The sequence below is a fragment of the Hemibagrus wyckioides genome, linkage group LG28, assembly GCF_019097595.1.
Source record: "Hemibagrus wyckioides isolate EC202008001 linkage group LG28, SWU_Hwy_1.0, whole genome shotgun sequence".
NCBI lineage: Eukaryota > Metazoa > Chordata > Actinopteri > Siluriformes > Bagridae > Hemibagrus > Hemibagrus wyckioides.
In genome coordinates this window covers 5,184,331-5,198,624 of record NC_080737.1, presented here as the reverse complement: position 1 = coordinate 5,198,624, position 14,294 = coordinate 5,184,331, and the positions used below count along the sequence as shown (strand labels likewise).

At 35.8% G+C, this 14,294-nt stretch overlaps 1 protein-coding gene across 2 annotated transcripts in view; it reads right to left on the bottom strand.

The window, feature by feature from the left end:
* Positions 1–6,117: 6,117 nt before the first annotated feature.
* Positions 6,118–14,294, bottom strand: part of LOC131348229 (trichohyalin-like) — a 58,713-nt gene continuing 50,536 nt past the window's right edge. Inside the window, exons 7-9 of one of the 2 annotated variants that reach the window (XM_058382985.1) lie at positions 10,610–13,079; positions 10,322–10,390; positions 6,118–9,879 (exon numbers count right to left, since the gene is read on the bottom strand). In XM_058382985.1, the coding sequence (XP_058238968.1) occupies positions 8,609–9,879; positions 10,322–10,390; positions 10,610–13,079 (3,810 nt within the window). In that variant the 3' untranslated portion in view covers positions 6,118–8,608. The remainder of the gene's footprint in view (positions 9,880–10,321; positions 10,391–10,609; positions 13,080–14,294) is intronic. The other variant, XM_058382983.1, reaches the window with a different exon arrangement.

Genomic DNA, 14,294 nt, shown 5'->3' with positions numbered 1-14,294 from the left:
TTAGGTCATTAAGAATCTACTTTTTTAATTATTGTGTTTGGAAAATCTAATATGTTTGCAGAATAAAATAAACATGATAAACCTTCAGATTGTTAATAATATTTAGACTTTGAAGGAGAAATTCCTCGAATGGAGTAAAGGATTAATATTTAAATAAATTCTATGAGTCTGATATATACATATATAAATACTAAGATAATTAACATCATGGTTAATATGGATATTTTCTATTTCAGTATATTGAGTATAGGTGTCTTTTAAAGGGAAATGTATACATTTTTTTTACATTTAAGCTTAAGGCAGAAAATATATTTATATTTCCTGTTCATCCTTTAAAAATATATCTGTAATGTCTGCTAATTGAGAACACTTTTATTCAGTATCCAAAATCTTAATAACTCTAAAGGAATCTTGAAATTTATGAATAGCTAACAGCTGCATAAGTAACAGTAATAAAAAAGGAGCTGCAGGATCAGCTTGGTTGATTCCATGTGTAATATTAAACTGATGGATGATGCCATGGGGAAGTTTCATACAACTATTCTTACTATTATATAATTGTCTTATGGAATTTATAAAATATAAACAAAACCAAAAAATTCTTATGTGTTTAATAAGAAATTGCTTCACTGCATCGAAGGCTTTATATATGTCTATAAAAAAGGATTAAACTATTATGCATTATTTGATCATTGTAATTAGTTAAATCTAGAATTAAACAGATGTCATTACTAATATTGCATAAAACCAGGTTGGCAATTTTTTTAAAGACATTTAAACAAGACTGTAATCTTTGAGCAAAAATGTGTGAAAATATTTCTGCATCATTATTTATAAGAGTAATAGGTCTCCAATTGTGGAGTAATAAACGATTCTTACTTGGTTTAGGTATTAGAGCCATCCCAACAATGGACTCTTCTCTCTGTTGAGGTCAGGGAAACGTTTCCGTTCCTTGAAGGCGAACACAGAGAGAATGAGGAGGAGCTTCTTCCCGCAGGCCATTCGGGCCCTCAACCAGTACACCTAGGATCTGGATTCTCTGTTCTTACCCCCACACAACATAACATAACATTCTACCTCAGCTGATTGTTGCACATGCAAATATTGCACTACTCTGTACACACAATAACACTCACTGTACATCTTCTCTGTACATCTTTGTGTGCACACTGCACTGTCACTTTACTCCCTCTTAAACTGGACATTATATTTTGCCTCATATACACATCTACAATATATTTATATATTTATCTTACATTTGCACACTGTACATACTATACTCTTTTGCAACACCATTTCAATGTTGACTTTAGCAGACCTTTTTATCTACATATATTCATATTTATATACTGTATCTTCTGTACATTATAGTCTACACATATATTTATATTGTTTTTTTTTCACATATACTATACATATACTATATTGTACTATATATATATATATATATATATATATATATATATATATTGTTTTTGCTTGTATACTTTTTATATTTTTTTCACTTTTATATTTGTTTTATATTATATTTGTTACACATTTTCTTTTACACATTTTTCTGTTACACATTTTCTTTTTTCCTCTTTCCTCTTTTATGTAAGACAGTCGTAAAAAGCATTTCACTACATGTCGTACTGTGTATGATTTCGTATGTGACAAATAAAATTTGAATTTGAATTTAGAGTAATTAGAGCTTGACACATAGCTGAATAAGAATTCAGAAATTTGTTTTAAAAAAGAAAAGATTTATAGAATTATAGAAAAAACCTGGGGGTTTATTTATTTTTAATTTTCATCATTGTCTTGCTTCTTTTTTTGAGGGATATATATATATACAGTTGAAGACAAAATTATTAGCCCCCCTGTGAAATTGTAATTCTTCTTCAAATGTTTCCCAACTTATGTTTAACAGAGCAAGGGATTTTTTTCACAGTATTTCCTATTATATTTTTCTTCTAGAGAAAGTCTGATTTCTTTTAGTTTGGCTGAAATAAAATAATATTTTTTAAAAATGAAAAAAACTGCTAAGGTCAAAATTATTAGCCCCCTTAAGGAATTATTTGTTTAATTGGCTACAAAACAAACCACTGTTGTCCAATTACTTGCCTAATTAACCCAGTTAACCTAGTTAAACCTTTAAATTGCACTTTAAGCTGAGGATTAGTATCTTTCAAAACAACTAGCAAAATAATATGTTCCATCATCATGGCAAAGACAAAAGAAATTAGTTTAGACTTGAGAAAAAAGAAATGTTCATGCTCACAAAGGATATGCACATTTATCAAAGCGTTTTCATGTGTCAAGAACTGCCGTGAGAAGTATTATCAAGAGGTTTAAAGAGACCCACACAGTGGAGAACAAGACTGGCAGAGGCAGGTAGTGAAAGATTTCAAAAACTTTGGAAAGAAAAGTAGTGAGAGAGGTTTCTAAAGACCCAAGAACAACTGCCAGGACACTAGTGAATGACTTAGCAAAGTCTCTGATAGATGCATCATCGAAGACAGTCACTAGAGCCTTGCACAGTAATGGACTGCGAGGTTGCCAACCAAGAAAGACTCCACTTCTGAAGAAGAGACACCTACAAGCTAGACTGAAGTTTGTTAAGGACAACCTGAGGAAAAATGATGCATACTGGAGAAAAAACTAGAGCTCTTTGGCCATAGAGATGTTGCCTCTGTTTGGAGAAAGAAGGGAGAGGCATTCAACCCAAAGAACACCGTTCCCACAGTGAAACATGGTGGTGGGAGTATAATGCTGTGGGGATGTTCCAATGCATTTGGAACTGGGAATCTCATCAGGGTTGAAGGAACCATGAAAAAGCAAGACTACGAGAAGATTTTGAGAGACAACCTCAGACAGTCTGCAACAAAACTTGGTCCTGGTGAAGAACTACCTACAAAGGAGCAAAGTGAACGTCCTTGACTGGCCTGCACAAAGCCCAGACGTAAATCCAATAGAAAATCTGTGGGGCACAATAAAGTCCAGAGTTCATGGCAGAAGACCAACAAATCTGGAGGACCTTGAGAGATTCGTTAAGGAGGAATGGGCTGCCACTCCTCAGGAGACATGCTTGAACCTTGTTGAGAACTACAACAAACGACTAAAGGCTGTTATCAAAAAAAGGGATACACTATTGACTATTAATGTCAGAGGGCTAATAATTTTGACCTGTAGACTTTTTTTATTCTTGGTTATAATTTTGTTTCTGTTTGTATTACAAACACTCCAAGCTTCCTAAATAAACTATTATGTTTAAAAATGCTGAAAAAATCTTCTCTCCGTTAAACAGCACTTTGGAATTATTTGAAAAATAATAAAAGATTTTATAGGGGGCTAATAATTTTGTCTTCAACTATATATATATATATATATATATATATATATATATATATATATATATATATATATATATATATATATATATGTATATATATATATATATATATATATATATATATATATATATATATATATATATATATATATATATATATATATATATATATATAATAACTGTTGTACACATGTAGGTATTTTTTGAGGATCATCTACAAACTGGACATGAATGAATAAATAAAATGAAATGTGTCAAGGCTCCTAACAGTATCTCACCATGCACGTGAATACTTGCTTTCAAAAGTTTATAAACTTCTTGAAAAAATATTTTTTAAACATTATACCCAGGAAATCCTGACGATCTGAACTGATGATTTATCCAAAATGAATCCAATTTAAATATTGTCGGAATTTGCTAGTTCACTAACACAATCTGTACATTAAATCATCAGTTAATGTTTTCGATTTCCAGGTTTAAAAATAATACAAATCTAGCAGTTCTATAGGACACCTAAAGTGTGATTTGTAATAAACACAGTTATGGAGGAAAAGATACCGGTACTGGAGTTTAAGTACTTGGGCAAGAATCAAGGGGAAGGTGTACAAAGACAGTGGTGAGACCAGCCATGCTGTATGGTTTAGAGGCAGTGTCACTGAGGAAGAGACAGGAGTCAGAGCTGGAGGTAGCAGAGCTGAAGATGTTGAGGTTCTCTTTGGGAGTGACAAGGTTGGACAGGATTAGGAACGAGTACATCAGAGGGACAGCTCATGTTGGACATTTGGGGGACAAAGTTAGGGAGGCCAGGTTAAGATGGTTTGGACATGTTCAGAGGAGGGAGAGTGACTATATTGTTAGGAAAATGTTGGACATCTGCCTGCCAGGAAGGAGGCAGAGAGGAAGGCCAAAGAGGAGGTATATGGATGTAATAAATGAGGATATGAAGTTAGTGGGTGCAAGTGTTGAGGATGCAGAAGATAGGGATAGGTGAAGAGAGATGATTCGCTGTGGCGACCCCGAAGGGAAAAGCTGAAAGAAGACGAACGAAATGTGTTCAGCATTATTCCAAAAGTATTTTCGGAGTTTCTAGATTATTTTAATGCTTAAAGTGAGGAGGATATGTTGAAATGTAGTGCATGGCTTCGGCAGACAGGTTGGCTCTGTTATGATTGTACTAACAGGACAGAGGGGGTCACAGTCCTCCTGAGCTCAACAGCGCCCCCCTGTTCCCCCAATGTAAAGCTGTGGTGAAAAATGGAACTGCAGCGCGTCCTGATTGAGAGCCATACGGGCAGAAATGAGACTGCTGCTTGTTTTTACGTTACGTGAACGTAGTTCCGGACAAGGCTAGATCAATCCGCGTCAGCAAAGTGTATATGAGTGTGTCAGTTAAGGAAATGCGTCAGTCTGTGAACATGGCGAGTGACAGATCATTCCGCGTGTAATAGTCCCTGGTGATGATTTTCAGTTGGAAAAAGCTTTTAACACAAGAGCTCCCCGAGTTCAACAAAGCAGTCACTGAAAACAATTCTAATAGGAAGCCAAATCTTTATAAAAATAAAATCGCCACCAAATTAGTGAAAGTATAAATCGTGTAGTTTAAACGTGCTTTTGTAAATAGTAGGCTGTAAGTAAATACGAATATACAAAATTTCCACATCCCATAAAGGGAAATATTCACGAAAGCTTAATCAATAAAATACAATAATATTAATAAAAATAATAATAATAATTTGACAAAAATACCTGCAAATAGTACGTTTGTGTTTGTTTTTGTTAAATAAGCAGTTTTTTTTGTTTGTTTGTTTACTGTTCTGAAAATTGTCTTTGTTTTCAAATCCTGAATATTTCCCCAGCTTCTAATATTCTATATCAATATTCAAACACAATAAATATTACATTCAGTTGTGTATTCTAAGATAACATTCTGTGTATGTATCTCGAGGCTGCCAGTCAACATTAGAGCGCCACTCTCAGGCTGAAATCCGCAAGGACACTAGACCTCTGACAAAAGTGTTTTCCATGTGTTCAGTCATTTAAAGGTAAAACTTAACCTAATAGCAGTATGTCATCTTTTAGTCATACAGCCTACGATACAACCCAGAACCAGCCCCCAGCTCCTGGGCTCGACCACGCCCCCTCTGTCTCATACACATGTATATAAAAACCTGCAACTCCACCAGGTCTCATTAACATTAATCAGACATGGTCTTAAACATGATCATGTGGTGCAACTATGAATTTCAAACATTTACCTCATTTATCATTGTGTCTAATTTCTAAAAAGGAGTGTATGAGGATGTTTAACACGTTATTAAGAACACAATCGGACTCCCATAAACTAGACATCTGTTCTATTCTAAAAGGATCTGCAGAAAAGTCTACTTGCTTTATTAATGAGTTTCTACCATGAAGTCACATGGTTTGTTTTAATTTTATATTAAACTATGAATCTGATTTTAAAATGGAGAAGACTACCATTCACTTGAGAATGACCGTATCAGTGGCTAATATTTCATCCACCGAACAATTATACAGTATGATGGATGGTCAAATCAAATGATGAGAACATCACATAGAATTAAAAATCTAAATATCAATACACACTAAACCAGGTCTGAAATCACACAGACACTCATTAGCTAAAATACACACATTAAACTTTTTTATAAAAAGTGTGATAGATGTTAAAAACACTTTGTACTTTACATGGATGGGGTGTAATGTATTATTCAGCCCTCTGTTTCTCTTTGTTTCTTCTTAAGCAGCTCACTTCCAGTTTTTGTATGTAATCTTTCCCAGATCTTCTCTTCTATGATAGCTGAAACAAATTCATGACAGGAAGTAGACTGACAATTTTAAATGCATTATTTATGATAGATGAGAACAGAAGGTACAGTTTTTATTCATAAAATGTTGATGTACCACAAAATTTCATTCACCCCAAATAATTACAGTCCATGTGTGCAAACTAAACTGTAAACCCAGTCTTTTAAAGATTCCACATTTCCATATCACTGTGATTCAGTCCACAGCAGTTTAGACACGGCCATTTACACTGAAGAGATAAAGAACGTAGACTCATCTTAGACGAGTGGTTTAAGGATGTGTGATACAGGGCAGCCAATCAGAACAGAGGCTATTTAACATGTAGCTGTCTTAAACAGGAAGTTAAAAAAAAATACACCTTCCTTTATTCTGAGAGAAAAAGAGCAACTGGAAAATGATTCTATTAAAATGATTTATGATTTTGTTTGTAATAAGTGGAAATTAGAGGAAAATATAAATGAGGACTATGAGTAACATGATAAAAAAATCTACTAATCAGCAAATTAGAAATATTATAGGGTTTAAAATATTAACATCATGTTCTAGTACATGTTTTCTTTTTTTTCTCTTCTTCTATCAGGATACTCAGCTCTAGCATTAGAGTCAGTGATTCTTTTACAACTGAGTGGTATATAAACAGGTTTTATAAATAAAATACTAAATAATTACAGACATACATACATATATAAATTTATTCATACAGTATTTACACAAATGTACAAATATATACACATTGATACAAATTTTTACAAATAATTTTTTAAATAAAATATCCATCTCATTGAGATATAAAACATGAACAACATGGCAAAATGTAAAAAGGTTCAAGTTCTCCAAAGTTGATAAAGTCTGACAAACCTTCCAGATATTTCCAAGATTCACAGAGATGTTGCTCTACGATGATATTTTTCTGATTAATATTTTTTCAATATAAAAGTCTCAAAATGTTCTGTTACAGACAGTAGCACAAGGTGATATTTTGCGAAATGAACAAATCTGGACAATTCTTTTCTAGTATATTATGAAAGTACTATTAATCCAAAGGATCTGCAGTTTTAATCAATAATGTGAAATACTTTGTAAAATGATGTCAAATACAGCAATATAGAAAGATCAAAGGAGTCTTTATAATGTAGTTCTGACGATGTTCAGATGATCGTACCACATTATATTTTTATGATGCTAATGAAACGTCACCAATACAAAAAGAATTTGCTGGACAGAAAAGTGTGTGTCATGTCATCAAACCGTCAGCATTCACAGAAACAATCAGCAGGTTTTATAACACAATTTTGTTTCTTTTCCTTTCAAGAGAGAGAAAAGAAAGGGTGATGACTGCTCCAAGCTGTTATAATGTAAGTGAGAACAGTAACTAGCAGCTTTGAGGATGAACATCAACATTAAATGTAGCTGTAAAGAGATAAATAGTTTACTGTGTTCTTGTTTAATTAATAAAAATGTAATTGTATCAAATTGTTGTATAAGAAGAATAAAACACTTTGGGTCATGATGTGATTCTTCAGTGTGTGTAATGTTCTAAATTATCCCCACTCATTATATGTGTTAGGTTGTCCTGCATGACAAGAAAGTAGCTGTAACAATCTTACTGTTAATCAGAATTGACTAAATCTGCAACTAATTTGTGAGTGTGCTGGACTCTTGTAGCCAACTGGACAATCCATCTTGATTTTTAAAAATCCTGTTGTTTTAAGAATTATTGGCTGTTAGGTCGTTTCCCCTGCAGGGTTTCCATAGAAAAAAAACTGTTTAACCCTGTTTCTTATCTTCTTTCTTCATCCTTAGGGTTCTATCTCTTCCTCTGTGATGTCCATCATCACTCATATGCCTCATTTCTGACCAGGTGAGTCTCTGCAGCTTTATAAACTCTGTTACTCACTGAAACAAATCTTTAAATTTCTGAGAGATTCCCTTCGATGCCTCTCCTTTTAGAGCAGCTCTCTCTTGTTCTGAGCTTTTTCTGACCGTTTTCTCATAAACCTCTTCAAGCACACTGTGAATATCTGTGAGATCTGAAAGTTTCTGTTTAAGAATCTCCAGCTCTCTGTTCTTCTCCTCCATCTGTCTGCTGAAATCTTCCTGCATCTTTGGGTGTGAGGACAAAATGTTTCAGTGAAATTCAGGCAGGATGAGTTTCATGAGGTTATAAGGATGCACTGGATTTATTACAGAGATTATGCAGCGAGCTTTCACAAACCATCAACTCCTTCAATTTGTGTTACAAATATGAGCCTGTATATGAAGAAAAGTTTCTCCTAATGAGAAATGACAGAATACAGTGGCAGTGCTGGTGTTACTTTTGTCACTTACTATACCGTAAGTGACAAAAGTAACACCAGCACTGCCACTGTACTAAAACCCTTGGGGTGTGTAATGTCCACCCCGACCATCTAATGATAATCTCATTCTCCTTCTCATTCACTAAATTTACTCCTGATCTGGGTTTGTAATGTTCAACACAGTTATATAGTATGCCTCTTTCAGCAGACTGAGACGTTCTGTTACCTTCAAAAGTTTGTGGTGAAGACTCTCCAGCTCTCTGTTCTTCTCCTCCATCTGTCTGCTGAAATCTTCCTGCATCTTTGTTTTTGAGGACAAAATATTTCTCTGGAGTTCAGGCAGGATGAGTTTCATGAGCTTTCTCTCTGCCTCCATCATGGCCTCTCCTTCATACACCTCCCTGATCTCCTCCATCTCCTGTTTGTGTCTCTCCTCCATCTCTCTCCTCTCCCTCTCTCTATTTTCTTTTAGTTTCTTCACCTTTTCTTCCATTTCTGTCCTTCGCTCTACCTCTTGTTTCAGCTCCTTCTCAAGTTCTTTCTTTTTCTCTTCATCCCTCTCTTCTTTCATCTTTCTCTCCAGTTCAGTTGTTCGGTCATCAAGTTGTCTGATGTCTCCTTCATGCTCCTGGATCACTCCCTCTATCTTTCTCAGAGAGTCCTGCACCTCCTTCTCAATTTTCTCTTTTATGTTAATCTCCTCTATTTTTCTTTTCTCTTCTCTTTCCTTCAGGATCTTTGTCTCCATGGCTCTAATCTGAGATTCTGTTTCCAGGTAGATGTCACTGCTGTAGAAATTCTCTCTGCTTCCTTCCACCATCTTCTCTATCTTCTCCAGCAGTTCTGAGACCTGAGAACCATCTCCACTCTCCTTAATGTTGAGACAGTGAAACCTGTTCCCACATTTCTCTACAAGTCTCTGGACCTCCTGGTCTCCTGACTGGATAAACTCCTCAATGTTCTTCTTCTGAAGTTCATCAGTAACACTGAATATGATCATGGTGTTTCTCCAACATCTCTCTCCAAAGATCTCCTCCATTTTCTCCAGCATCCCTCTCTCCTCTCCTGTAGGCTGCTTTATAGGTATGACCAGGAGGAAGGCGTGGGGTCCTGGAGCAGACAGATGGACACAGAGTCCCACATCCTGTCTCAGCTTCTCCAGAGAGAGTTCAGGACAGAACCAGTCAGGAGTGTCCACCACAGTCACCTTCCTCCCAGTCACCTCCCCCTGTGTGCTCTCACTCTGCTGGGTGACTGTAGATGTAGCTGTAGATGTAGCAGCCTGGTTCTTCTCCTCTCTGCCCAGGATGGTGTTTCCTGTTGCACTCTTTCCAGATCCTGTCCTCCCCAGCAGCACCAGCCTCAGTTCTGCTACAGGAACCGACACTGGAGAATGAGGACTAGACGATTCTCCACCCACTGAAAATAATCAAGAATGAATCATTTAATACAGAATCACTTACTGCATTATGGTGATTATGCTGTTCTATGGAGTATGGAGTCCTACTGCCTTTATGTAACTCATATTCAAATTCCTTATCATGTTAGTGTCACTGTGATTGATGGAGGAAAGAGTAATGCCATCCATCCTTCTCCAACAACAACTACAAACTCACGATAGGGGAAATGCTTTTCTGTCATGCTGATCAGAATCACGAGATATTTAGCAGATTTTTCATTTTTACCTGTTAGATATTTTTTCATTATTTCTTTTTGTCCATGTTTTATATCACCTTTACAATATTGATATTTTGACTGTAATTAAAATATAAATTTAAGTGCCTAAATCTGTCTGCTGTCTCTCTTTATACTCATCTCTTTTACCCTCAAACTCCTGATGAGTTACACACTAATCACTTACATCCTGGACGTCTTCCATCCATACTGTTTCTTCTCCTGATTGGTGCTGAGTCCTGAGTCTCTCCACTCACTAGGAAATATCAGAAGCAGTCAGAATGAGAAAGACATTCTACAGAAGGTAAAGTTAGACAGATTAAATTACACTTCCTTATAATATCTGAAGAGTTGCACTATTAAGGATCATTACAGTATATTTTATGTGATAATTTATTAAATGAATATTTACCATTTGGAAACACTGACCTTCTGAGAAGCATTTTATAATTGTTTAATTTGACAAATTACTCACTTTCTGGAGGTAACCCTTCCTTGCTGTGTCTTCTCCTGATGAGGGCTGATGATTCTGGATCTGTTTGTTCCTGCAGCTGCTTTGTTTTCTCCTCCAGACGTCTGTCTTTCTCCTGAACCTGTTTGTCTCTTTCCATTAGCTGTGTCTCTCTCTCAGTTAGAAGACTCTCTTTCTCTTCAAGCTCTTTGTTTTTTTCTGCTAAATCAGTTTTCTGTTGCTCCACGACGATCATCATCTCCTGTATTTGTCTCTGATTGTCCTGCAGCTCCTGTCCCAGTGTCTCCAGTTGATTTGTACTGGTTTCCAGCTCTTTATCTGTGTTCTTCAGCTGTGTTTCTTTTTCCCTCAGCAGTTTGTTCAGATTCTCTAGTTGTGTGTTTTTCTCCTCCATGTGTCTCTGACTGTCTTCTAATTCCTTCATTGTTTTGTCCAGTTCAGCTCTTGTCTGTTTGAGCAGTGTCTCCTTCTCTTCCAGTGTCTCATCTTTCATCTGCAGTGTTTGTGTATTTTCTGTCAGAAGTCTGTCTTTCTCCTGAAGCTGTTCATCTCTTTCTGTTAGTTTGTTTTTATTGGTTTCCAGTTCTTTCACCACACTCTCCAGTTGTCTCTCTTTGTCTAATAACTGTGTCTGATTCTTTTCTAACGTCTTATTTGTTTTTCTCAATTCTTCTCTTACTTCTCTGACCTGTTTCTCCTTCTCTTCCAGTGTCTCATCTTTCATCTGCAGTGTTTGTGTATTTTCTGTCAGAAGTCTGTCTTTCTCCTGAAGCTGTTTGTCTCTTTCCATTAGCTGTGTCTCTCTCCCAGTTAGAAGACTCTCTTTCTCTTCAAGCTCTTTGTTTTTTTCTGCTAACTTAGTTTTCTGTTGCTCCACTATGATCATCATCTCCTGTAGTTGTCTCTGCTTGTCCTGCAGCTCCTGTCCCAGTGTCTCCAGTTGTCTCTCTTTGTCCTTCAGCTGTGTCTGATTCTTTTGTAACATCACCTTTGTTTTTTTCAATTCTTCTTCTATATCTTTGAGCTGTGTGTTCTTCTTCTCCAGTTTGTTGTCCTTCTTCTGAAGTGTTTGTGTATTTTCTGTCAGCAGTTTGTTCAGATTCTCTAGTTGTGTGTTTTTCTCCTCCATGTGTCTCTGACTGTCTTCTAATTCCTTCATTGTTGTGTCCAGTTCAGCTCTTGTCTGTTTGAGCAGTGTCTCCTTCTCTTCCAGTGTCTTGTCCTTCTTCTGCAGTGTTTGTGTATTTTCTGTCAGAAGATTATCTTTCTCCTGAAGCTGTTTGTCTCTTTCCATTAGCTGTGTCTCTCTCTCAGTTAGAAGACTCTCTTTCTCTTTAAGCTCTTTGTTTTTTTCTGCTAAATCAGCTTTCTGTTGCTCCACTACGATCATCATCTCCTGTAGTTGTCTCTGCTTGTCCTGCAGCTCCTGTCCCAGTGTCTCCAGTTGATTTGTACTGGTTTCCAGTTCTTTATCTGTGTTCTTCAGCTGTGTTTCTTTTTCCCTCAGCAGTTTGTTCAGATCCTCTAGTTGTGTGTTTTTCTCCTCCATGTGTCTCTGACTGTCTTCTAATTCCTTCATTGTTTTGTCCAGTTCAGCTCTTGTCTGTTTGAGCAGTGTCTCCTTCTCTTCCAGTGTCTCGTCTTTCATCTGCAGTGTTTGTGTATTTTCTGTCAGAAGTCTGTCTTTCTCCTGAAGCTGTTCATCTCTTTCTGTTAGTTTGTTTTTATTGGTTTCCAGTTCTTTCACCACACTCTCCAGTTGTCTCTCTTTGTCTATTAACTGTGTCTGATTCTTTTCTAATGTCATATTTGTTTTTCTCAATTCTTCTCTTACTTCTCTGACCTGTTTCTCCTTCTCTTCCAGTGTCTCATCTTTCATCTGCAGTGTTTGTGTATTTTCTGTCAGAAGTCTGTCTTTCTCCTGAAGCTGTTTGTCTCTTTCCATTAGCTGTGTCTCTCTCTCAGTTAGAAGACTCTCTTTCTCTTCAAGCTCTTTGTTTTTTTCTGCTAAATCAGTTTTCTGTTGCTCCACGACGATCATCATCTCCTGTAGTTGTCTCTGCTTGTCCTGCAGTTCCTGTCCCAGTGTCTCCAGTTGATTTGTACTGGTTTCCAGCTCTTTATCTGTGTTCTTCAGCTGTGTTTCTTTCTCCCTCAGCAGTTTGTTCAGATTCTCTAGTTCTGAGATTTTCTCCTTCATCTGTTCAGTGGCATTTTTAAGTTTTTTATTTGTTTCCATTAACACTGCATCTCTCTCAGAAAGAGTCTTCTCATTAGTCTCTAAACTTTCTTTGAGAATCTTCAGCTCTTCATTTTTCTTATTTAATTCTTCATCTTTCTCCAAAAGTCTGTTCTCCATTTCCTCCACTTGTATTTGTGCCTCCTGTATCTGTGTGTCTTTCAGTTTCAGTTGTTGATCTCTCTCCTGTAGAACTCTTTCTCTCTCCTGTAGAGCTCTTTCTCTCTCCTGTAGCTCTTCAGTCATCTTCTCTAGTTTTGTATTTGTACCTTGGAGTACTGCGTCCTTCTCCTCTAACTTCTGGTCTTTATTTTCCAGTGATTTAGAAATTCTGTCCAGTTCCAGTTTAGTGTCTTTTAGCTCTTTTTCAGTTTCTTCCAACTTTCTGATCTTCTCTATCAATTCATCATCTTTATGTTCTGAAGATATTGAAATTGATAAAAAAATAAAGTGTAGACAGTAGTATATTTTTTAGAAAACAACAATATATATATATATATATATATATATATATATATATATATATATATATATATATATATATATATATATATATATATATATATATATATATATATACTATAAATATTTGCTACTTATTTGGTGGCCTTTACAGTGTTACTCATTGGAAAAGAAATTATGCCCTCATTTAATTCTATGTTTATATTAATCAGGGACTTGTGATATGTAATAATTTTGTGGTTCTCACTAACTTCTATTAACAAACAAATAATCTCAGGTCACAAGATAATACACTAAAGCTTTCAATTTTCAGAAACCTGGAGGGAAAATACAAAATACACGCTATAATGCAGTAGAACCACCATCAGCCACAATAACTGGATAAATCTATCAGACAGACAGACAGATATTTTGAGCCACTCTTCTTTATAACAATGCTTCAGTTCATTGATGTTTGAGGTCACCCTCTCAACCCCTACAGATCCTGTGTCCACTGTAATTGACATCACAGGTTTTTTTTTATACATGTAAACCAATGAAAATGTAGATTTTAATAAACTGAAAAATGGCAGGTCACTAACTGGTCCCTAATCAACAATTACAAACAATTTCTTGACCCAAAATAAATCTGAGAAATTTTCAGGAATCACACAACACAGCCATGGATCACCTACTAGATAAGAGGAGAAGAAGGAACTTTTCACCATTTAAATAAATCCCAGTGGAAAATCCCAGTGATATCAGGTCTTAAGATTCATCATAAGGAACTCATTGTTTAGTACCAGTATGGCATGGTTGGGACATTTCTGGACATTCATAGCTAACATGTGATTTCACAATATGTTTATTGTCATTTTTTAAACTGCTAACTTTAATTTACTTTTACACAGGAAGGAATTCATGATGAGAGAAGGAGTAAGATAGATGAGATAAACTTTTACTTAGCAATCACACCATGGTCAGACAAATGCTTCCTGTCACAGCATC